The sequence below is a fragment of the Emys orbicularis genome, chromosome 7, assembly GCF_028017835.1.
Source record: "Emys orbicularis isolate rEmyOrb1 chromosome 7, rEmyOrb1.hap1, whole genome shotgun sequence".
Classification (NCBI taxonomy): Eukaryota; Metazoa; Chordata; order Testudines; family Emydidae; genus Emys; species Emys orbicularis.
The window spans coordinates 84066139-84076692 of NC_088689.1; the positions used below are offsets into that span (position 1 = coordinate 84066139).

The window sequence follows — 10554 nt, forward strand, 5'->3', positions numbered from 1 at the left end:
GGTTCCCTCCTTTTCTTTCCTACCACTTCTTACATGCTGTTCACCTTCCAATAAGAACATACAAACGGTCATACTGGGTAAGGCTAATGGTCCATCTAGCCCAGTATCCTGTCTTCTGACAGACCACAAGAGCTACAGAAGAACAACAGCTACTCTCTACAAGCCAGACCATTCCTTCTCTTTCCCAACTTAACTACTCCGTGCCATCTGTACTACTCCTCATTCCCACAGCTGTCTCGCATGCTGCTAAATTTCTAACAGCTGCTCTCTGCACACCCTATTGCTCATCAACAAGTTGAGGCTGTCTACAAACCTGGATTGCTTGTAAGTTACTGAGAAGAATGGAAGGAGGACGTACCTATTAGCATCTAGAACTAGCACAAACAATATTCTATGTGCTAGTACTATATGATAATTGGTATGTCCTCCTTGCATTCCCCTGTTCAAAGGCACTAAGTAACTTGTATTAAAAAAGGGATTTTATCTAATATGGAAGTATAAAGCCTGAAGTTGCATTTTTATGTCTATTTTCGTGTTACTTGTATATGTTTCCTTTCTCTTTCTATTTCATCTTTGAATCGGTGGTTTTTCTATTAAAGAACCTTTTGGTTTATTTTTACCCCAAGCAGGTCTCTGGTGTGCATGTGTGGAGTGTGTATCCCAAAGAAAGTTGGTAACTGGGGGATTGGTTTCACGTCTTTGGGGGTGACAAACCAGTGGGGAACAGTCAAAAGTACTGGTAATTAGAACTCAGGGAGGATAAATTTGGGGAGATTCAGGACTGGGCGAGGGGGGGCAGTTTCCTGGTGTCACTTTGCAAGGAGTAACTGGCCTGATAAAAGCCAGGGTGAGACCTTATGCTTGTGGGCTGGCTACTGGTGTCAGGGATCTGAACCACCATGAAGGCCCCCAAGGTCACAGAGCAGTTAGTGACAGAACCCCTTACTGGTCTGCGTGGTCCCCAAAACATCACACCCTCTCCGTAACTTCATCACCATCATGGAAAAAACCACGAGAACATGGGGGTGTCCCATCCTCCCACGTGGACAAGATGGGGGGAGGGATGGTTTAGATGCTGCTAATCAATCTATAACCTCTGAACTACATCAAATTCTACCTACAAAATATGCTTCAGCAGCAATTATATGTACTTTGGTTTGGGGGGGGGGAGGTTTGGTTTTGTTTTTAAACAGAATTTCATCCAAAGCCCACTGGGAGACTTTCTACCGACTTTAATGGTCTTTGGATCAGGCCATAGGTACAAATTTGATCAACTTTTTTCCCTTTATATCTTTGTTCATGTAATTTTGGTGTGTTTTCTTTCCCACATTAATTCACTTAGACACTCAATTACAGTATCCATGAGCAATCCAACAATTATAAACCAGACAGCACATAATAGGAAGCAAAAATGCAGTAATGGAACACATTTATCCATACCTACAATGCCTTTTGCAAGCCAGAAAGCACTATCACAACTACAAACTACATACAGTTTCAGATTTCAGCCTCATGCTTCTGAAGGAGGATTTTTAAACTATATTGAGAAAAACAACTTATTTTTAGAATAATGAAGGATACCTTGGCATTTAACTAAAAATATCTTCCTCCAAACCTGCTCTTGCACCCCTGCAACATGTAATATATAGTAAAATAAGTATATCTTTGATTTATCCTGAGCTACCATGTTTTGGTGAAACCAGCATATCCTAGTAAAATGCCTGCTGAAATTAAAGAAAAATTAAACCAGGAGCTGATATTTAGTTTAAGCCCACCCCCCAAAAGGAAGCGTTTAACTATGTTCATTATACGCTTCAGGTAACACTATTGGGGGTGTTGTCTAAAAGATAGAGCAGAGGACTGAGAGTTAAGATTCATGGATTCTGCTCCCGGCTCCATCACTGACTGACTAGGTGACCTTGGCCAAGTAGTAGTTATAATTCCACCTTGTTTTACTAGATCAGCGAGACCCAACACCCCAATCAGTGGGTTCAAGGGAAGGAGAGCTCTGGTGACATCACCTCCTTTTAAAGAAGTAAAGCAAGTCATTACTCCAGGTTCATTAGATTTTGACTACACCAGACTTTGTGCCACTCTCTCAGAAAGTAAGCTGTTGTCAGAAAGCTGGGGCAGATAGGGGTAGAGATGCAGTGGGGGAGGCAAGAACATCACTTTTGTTTGGAACTTTCCTTTATAAAAATCACTGAAGACTAGGAACCAGAGTTTGTGCATTTCGAAAGGCTTAACACAGTGAGAGAGACGGACAGACTGGCCTGAAGCATTGTTAGTCTGTAATACCCTGTAAAGGGGATGGGGGGGTTAGGGAGGACCTTGTCCTTCCTTCCCACATCACCATTCAGGCCACGCCCACTCCAGTGGAAATCTTTTAGGTAACACTAGATAACCCAGTTCATGGGGTTAGTTAAAATGCTGGAGTCAGCCAGAAAGGCGCCCCCTCGTCTTTACTTAAACCCATAGTATCTTCTCATGTTCCTCCAAAACTTACTAAGGTATATCCTGTATACACTAAAACGCCACCTCCCTCCCTCCTTTACACCCCTGGCAGAATATGCTCTACACAAATAGAACACAAGACACAAGTTCACAGAGAAAACTAGTAATACAGTCAACTGGCCCATGCCAGATTTACTAGAAAAGAAAAACAGAAATCAAAATGAAGTACAGAGTGTTCTCAAAACACAGAAGGGATTTTCAGTGTCACCACTGCAGATTTAGCAAAATGTCTATATACAGGACATGTTCTTACAGGAGCTGGTGAGGTTCTACAGGACATGTCATGTACACAGACATTTTGCTGAGGCTTGGTCTACACTACGGGGTTAGGTTGAAATTAGCCGCGTTAGGTCGATTTAAAAATGAATGCGTCCACACAACCAACCCCGTTCCGTCGACCTAAAGGGCTCTTAAAATCGACTTCTGTAATCCTCGCTGGCAAGGGGAGTAGCGCTAAAATCAACTTTGCTGGGTTGAATTTGGGGTAGTGCGGACGCAAATCAACGGTACTGGCCTCTGGGAGCTATCCTAGAGTGCTCCATTGTGACTGCTCTGGACAGCACTTTGAACTCTGATGCACTAGCCAGGTACACAGGAAAAGCCCCGGGAACTTTTGAATTTCATTTCCTATTTGGTCAGCGTGGCGAACTCAGCAGCACAGGTGACCTTGCATTCCCCCCAGAATCGTAGAGCTTAGAATGTTTCTATGCTCCCCCTATCATCTCTGTCCCTGAGGTTATTGCAGATTAGAAGGCAAAAAAAACGCATTCGCGATGACACGTTTTCCGAGCTCATGCAGTCCTCCCGCACTGATAGGGCACAGCTTAATGCATTGAGGCATTCAGTGGCAGAGGCCAGGAAAGAATTAAGTGAGCGCGAAGAGTGGAGGCAGGACGCGATGCTGAGGCTAATGGGGGAACAAACGGACATGATGAAGCATCTGTTGGAGCTGCAGGAAAGCCAACAAGAGCACAGACCCCCGCTGCATCCACTGTATAACCGCCTACCCTCCTCCCCATGTTCCATAGCCTCCTCACCCAGACACCCAAGAACGCGGGGGGGGGGGGGGGGGGAGGGAGGGGGCGCTCCCGGCACCCTGCCACTCCACTGCAGAGGATGGCCCAAGCAACAGAAGGCTGTCATTCAAACAGTTTGCTTATTGTAGCCACACTAAAAATCAATGTGGCCTTGTCCTTCCCTCCTCCCCCACCCCACCTGGGCTACCTTGTCCGTTATCTCTTTTTTAAATACATGCCAATACACAGGATGTTAACTAGCAAGTAAATCACCTGGCATGGAGAGGAGATTATTTATACGTCCAAGCTGGATATACACCTTGCCTCACTCAGAGTTCCCCGCCAGCTGACTTAGAAGTAATGCTGATGGGCTCCAAAGGGAGCTGCATCCAGTTCTAATCAGCCAAAATAAAAGGGAGCAATGTAGAGTCCTTTAGCAGGGAAAATAAGGAGAAAAGGGGGAGATTACAAACCTAGCCTCCCACCAAAATAAATCCTCCTGCTCTACAAATAGTATTTTGCTGGGTGAGTTATAGGCTATTGATAATGCTTTTATATTTATTTATAACTTTATTATTTACTAGCATGGATCACTATGACATTTGCACAGAGACAGAGCAGGGCTTAAAAATACAAATCCTCCTGATTAATTTCAAAACCCTCCTGGGCTAGAGGCAAGTCCTTTCTTTTGTTTCATCCCCACCTCCATAAACAGAAGAGCCTCCTTTCCATGCCAGTTTTATTATGGCAGGCTCCACTTTTTCCCTGCCTCCTCCCCCAGTTTCCAGTCACACACCAAGAAGTGCCGAACTGTTCAGACTGCTTGTATCACAGATCTGAGGCAGAATGCAAAGAGCAATAAAGTTTGTTATGCTCCTGTACCATAGCAGATGGAATCATCTAATAAAAATATAGTGTTCCCCAAGGAGCAGCTGCAGTGTCTTATGCTGCCCAGAAAGAGGAGGAAGAAAAAAAAAATTCATTGACTTTGGGATCTCTTTTCCCCTCAACATTCACCCACCCACATGAAATGCTGTTAAATCATTATTCTTAAATCTTCTGGGAAGCAGCAAAAATGATACAACATTTACCCCCTTTCCTCTTGAAACAACCATCCCCACTAGAACAGGGGTTCTCTATTAGCGGTTGAAAAGATTGGCAGTCACCCATCTTCCCTCCTTGGAATCACAGTGGCATTTTAAAGACAGTCCTTCCAGAACTGAAAGGAGTTCAGCATGGGTCAAAAGTAGAAGGCAACAGACTAACATCTATCTTCCAACACTGCAGAAAAAGTGTAAGTAAAATTATATTTTCCCCCTCACCTACTGCACCTTTTTTCCACAATAAGGCCCTTCCTTGCCTTAGACACAAATATTCCCTGATTAAATGGGATAACATTTGATGGGCTAACAATTACAGAGACAAGGAGGGTGAGGTAATATCTTTTATTGGACCAATTTTCGTTGGTGACAGAGACAAGCTTTTGATCTTACACAGAGCTCTTCTGTGTAAGATTGAAAGCTTGTCTCTCTCACCAGCAGAAGTTGGTCCAATAAAGATATTAACCCACCTACCGGGTCTCTTTAATATCCTGGGATTGACATGGCTACACCTACACTTCATATAACAATCACAGAGGCTATTGCATTCCTCCTCTATCCCTCATTTAGGATTGTACACAGACAGTAACAGGCCCAATTTATAAGATGCTATCAGCTTAAGTCAGGGCCCCATGCCCACCAACCTGGGTAACTGTCACAGAGAACTAGACTCAGCAAATTTTCACTCGTCTTCATCTCCCAACCCCACATATGTAACAGGGGGTTCAGCTTACAGAACCCACTGATCCCCACTGAAGGAGCTGTCCCCTAGCAGGCCACTGTTGATGGAGCCTGCTGCAAGTAAGAACGCATAGTGCATTCACAACAAAGAGAGGGAACTCTCTCAAGATAATACTGCGCTGCCCCCTCCCCACTTGCCAAAAGCTGGGTTCTGTGGGTTTTGGCACAAGCACCCCTATGATCACAGAAGCAGAGAGGAACACAAATTCACATTTTTGGTCTCCTTATTTGCTTTACAGATAGCAAATGAGATTGGCAAAACAAATTATTTTGGAAGTCTACTTAGTTTTTCACTATTTATGTTATGTACTTCTTCCATTTCCATCAAACTAGGCAATGAAAATAGGCTAGTCAATTTCACTTTCAATTTCATGCACCATCTTCACAATGCTGCAATTTATGGGTTGCAAAATAGATGCAGAGGAATTTTTATTTAAAGAAAAAACACTTTCCATTGGAATTTTAATAAATAAATTTTAAAATATATTGCTCTGAGGTTTATTTTTAAAAAACTTAAATTATGGGGCAAAGTTGACCTAACTGTGTCCTTTTAATAGTTAGGCATTTCTTTAATAAGGATTCAAGAATATCAAAGTTCTTTACAAACCTGAATTAAGACTACAAATCTGTGCAGCAAAGTATCATAATTTTACAGATTAGGAAACTGAGACCTGGAAAGATTAAAGACAGGTTCAAGATCATACAGAATCAGCCATAGTGACACATCCAGGAATATACTTCTGAAGTTGTTATTTTCAGTCCCCTGCTCTAACCACAGGCCCCACTGCTGTAAGTTAGACTTCTTTGAAACTAAAGCAGGAGTCCTATGACAGTTTCTGTTAGAGACTTAAAAATACAGAACTAAATTAGATCACAGCCAGAACCACTAGATGGACAGCATGGCTGTTCCATTATCTCATTCCACCAGTACTAAATGAAGGTTTTCCAAATCCAGGTTTAAATACAAACATAACCAGAAGCCTTGGAGAACGGCATCTGAATGCCAATACTCACAACTGCATCTGTTACAGTACTCTAGATTTCATTTCTTATCAGTCACTCACCCTAAACAGCAAATTTTTGAAATGTGATTAATCCATATTGTTTCTCAGAGGCAGAAAACAAGTGACTCTCTGTCAATATTAATAATAGGACAGTACCACCCACAAACAAATGAAGCTGAATTCCAGCCACTGCAATCAGAAATAATCCCAGACATCCAGAAAGAGTGAAGACAGAACACCACAGAGGGATTCATGCAATAGTTCAAACAGCCAACATTTTTCCTCGGGAAACGTTTGATGCATGAGCAATCTCTACACTTGAAATGCTCAGCAAAACCCATAATAGAGGTTTGTTTTCTCCCCTCTCTATTTAGATTTTATTTCCATGGGGCTCCCCCAAGCCATACATTGAGAATTAGCAGTTCCAGTGATTATGCACGGTAAAGTGTGCGTGTGTGTTCACAACCACAATCACTCACCATTCTCATCAAGTAAGTCTTCCTCGTCATCCCCGTCATTGTCCTCCTCCATTGCCTCATCATCTTCCTCCTCCTCCTCTTCCATATCCTCCTGCTCCAAGTCCGGGTCCAGGTCTGGATCACTCCCTGAGATTGACTCGTCTGACATGATTCCCAGTGGTGCTCCTTGTGCATTACCTGCTCATGGTCTATTGCAAGGCAGCCCTGCAGGAGTAGGAAGAAAAAATCCATTCAAGAAAAACTCAGTCATGCAGAATTTCAGATACAAAAGCCACCCAAGTGCAGCTCATGACAAGTTTGTGTGGTTCCATAACTGCAGTTAATATTTATCCTGGACATCAGAATCCTCACAGAAGAGAGAATCATGGACACAATCGTTAAAGAGGAAGGCAGTAACCCACACCCAATCTATTCACAGATCTTGCTTGAGTTATTGCCAGGGCTTGAAAAATTTAGCCAATACTCAAAAATTAAGCAAAGAAGCCATGGTGAAAGATGTCTGTGCTTCCATGACAGAACCCACGCACCAAGGCCAAAACCTGCAGAATGCAAAGAAAACATGCGTACACTGTTTATTGTGTAATAATAATCTCTCTTACTTTTGTAAGCTTTCTTCCCCTTGCTGGCTTCACTCCACCGATTCTTTCCTACAGCAGTGGTAATGCTGTCACTTTCTCTGTGGATTCCTCTTCTGAGTAGGTTTCCTTTTCCCCATCCTTTTTTCTCTCCCTACAGTGTGTTTGCTACCTCCTCCTCTATACCATACGTCTCTTTTCTAATTTATATAATCAATTTCACCCTCTCCCTGCCACACACCCAAATCATACCCATCCACTTACACATAAGGTTTGGAAACCTAACTAGATGCCCAGGGAATTAAACGTATTAGCCAAAGTATGATATGAAAGATGGGCTACCTCCACACTGTGCCCCTGATCTACCCCCAATGAACTTTTCACATGTGCTTGCTCCCGTGACCCAAAGTGAATAAATACGAAACAAAATTAGCTCTCAACTTCTAAAAGGAAAGTCCTCACAACACAGGCAAAGTCATCTGTAGATAGCAAAGTCACTATGCTCAACAGCAATGTACCAAGATGATGGAGGCTCAGAGCTCTGGAACCAGTATCAGAGGCTCAACTGACACGTAACAACTAATCACTCAAGCCAGAACATCTTGATTGTTATTCTTAGTACACGCAGGCCAGGAGAAGCCTCTTGTGAATACTGGCATAACAAACTGCTGCTAAAATATTCATATTTTATATAAAAAATGATGCAAACACCTAAAAAAATTCCAAGATATTACTATCCAAATATACAACTATTAGAGACAAGGGTGACCTTTCAATTTGATTTCAGGTGTTGCTGTGTATCTAAAGCATAGGGTCAAAATACTAGCTGAAAATTCACTTCCAGGTAGGGTGACCAGATGTCCCGATTTTATAGGGATAGTCCCGATATTTGGGACTGTGTGTTATTATAGGTGACTATTACCCACCACCACCATCCCGATTTTTCATACTTGCTGTCTGGTCACCCTACTTCCAGAAAACAGAAAGCAGATTGAGTAGATCATTTGACACCTCTTCATGGTCCAGCAATTCAGTTTCACATACAGACTTTATGTACCTCGGGATTTTATACTGCAGCCTATTACTCTAGTATCTGAGTACCTTCACTTTTCACAGTGGTCTGTGTATCTTATAAGCAAAGACAACCTTCCCTTAATACAACATGAAGAAAGACTGTGACAAGGGTCCAGGATCCATTGGTTGCACCATCCCTTTTAAAGGAAGGAAAAGAGAAGAAAAAACCTCGGGAGGGGATAACAATACATCAGCCCAAAAAAGACAGGTTACAGCTACTTCCTGTAGGGAATGGGACAGGAATGCTAGGCTGTGGAGAAACTCTCACCTAGTCCCATCTCAGTTTGTCACAGTCGGAGTCTCTGTATAGAATGACAAAGTAAACTGGAAGAAAAGGCCAAGGTGATCACGAAGGCACAGGTTTGTCAGCTCAGACCACCTATTGCCCCAGCGTGGATTTCATGACAGATCTTTCTGTTTGGAAGTGCCTCAGCTGTGTTTCAAGGAGAACAGTCTCATATGACAGCTGTATAGGGTTAGGGAATCTTAGTATTGGATAGGGTGGGTGGAAAGCAAAGTGTCAAAGGAGAGAAAATGAAGATAATGGCAGATAACAACGAATCCATCCTTGGAAAAAAGCTAAAGAGGTGTTCAAACTTGACCCTCTGAAAGGTCACTATTCGACATAACCAGCATGGCCCTACATGTGCCATATCAAACATTTTCCATGTTCTTCATGGATTGTCAATCATCTGCTTTTGCCCCTAGCACCGATGCCACTTAAGATTTAAGCAGCAATGTATTTGGGAATTGAAATATACATTTTAAAAAGACATGAGTCTCAAACTCTTTTCCAAGCAGTTAAAATAAGCCTGTATGCAAGCTTTCAACATCTACATAAACTTTTCATAAAATATGCAGAACTTTCATTTTCTGGTATATTATTCATTATTTGTATTAACACAGTGCCCTAGTCATAGACTTGCTAAGCACTATAGGCTGGACATCCTGGAAGTTAAGAAACACCACACAACCCTGTAAAATAAGGCCTGAAAAAATACAAATCTAACAGCTAAGTCTGTTAAAATTATTCCAGTTAAAGTAACCAGACACTGGGAAGCTGACCGAGGCAAGAGTAACAGTGAGAATGTGTCGGCAAGACACGAAGGGAAAGCAAGAGAACAAAAGAAAATGAAATCAAGGTAAGAGGATGGCTCAGCTCTTGTGATAGAGCCTTTCACCACTAGGTTCAATTCTAGTCTTTGATGGAAGCAACCAAAAGTTCTTACAGTTCAACAGCTGCTTAGTGGACTAAACAGGATAGGTTGGTTTTCGGAGTCCAGCAGAAGGCAGATACAACACAAATCTCAACTGACTTAAATGGACCCATGGCAATTCACTCCAGCTAAGGATCTGTCCGCAGATCCCCAGACTCACTGCCATTTCCTCCATGCTCTTAGGATCAGTGTTTCTCTACGACCGGTCCGTAGACCAACGCTGGTCCTTGAAATCTCCCTGGCACAGTCTAGGAAGGCATCTAGCCAGTCCCTGGTATCAAAAACGTTGAGAAACATTGCCCTAGATCACCCATAAATGATCACAGCAGCTACTGAGAAAAAAGGAGGGAGCAAGGGAGGAAGCATAAGCCACTCTACTATAAAAAGTTTTTCTTGACAATAAGTGCTGTGCTAAATTCTGATGTTTATTTCAAAGCAGCAATTTATTTGCACCTGTAAGCAGCAAAAAACATACCTTCCAACTGATGCACAGGTCTAAAAATATATTTCTATTTTGTTTTAGCTTAAATAGTCAGGTTGCTTTCAGACCTGTAATTGTGAAGCTGCTGGTGTTTCCTGTATAATTCCCAGAGAGATTAGTGCTGCAGCCTCACTGGATTTTTTTTTTTTTGGTCACTTAGTGTATGTCTACATTGCAAGTGAAGATGTGATTGTATCATGGGTACGCATACCTGTAATAACTTTAATCTAGCTTGCCTGGGTCACAGCAGCAGTGTAGACATGATGGCATAGATTTCAGAACAGGCTATCAACCAGAGTTTGCGTACTGGACTTGTACTTTACTAGCCTATGTTGAAGTGCGTGCCACCACAT

At 42.4% G+C, this 10554-nt stretch overlaps 1 protein-coding gene across 2 annotated transcripts in view; it reads right to left on the reverse strand.

Moving 5' to 3' along the window:
* RAD54L2 (RAD54 like 2) overlaps positions 1–7010 on the reverse strand; it is a 54486-nt gene extending 47476 nt beyond the window's left edge. The window contains exon 1 of one of the 2 annotated variants that reach the window (XM_065407885.1): positions 6855–7010. In XM_065407885.1, coding sequence (XP_065263957.1) covers positions 6855–7002 — 148 coding nt within the window. In that variant the 5' untranslated portion in view covers positions 7003–7010. Of the gene's footprint in view, positions 1–6850 lie in introns of both variants that reach the window. The other variant, XM_065407886.1, reaches the window with a different exon arrangement.
* Positions 7011–10554: the final 3544 nt, after the last annotated feature.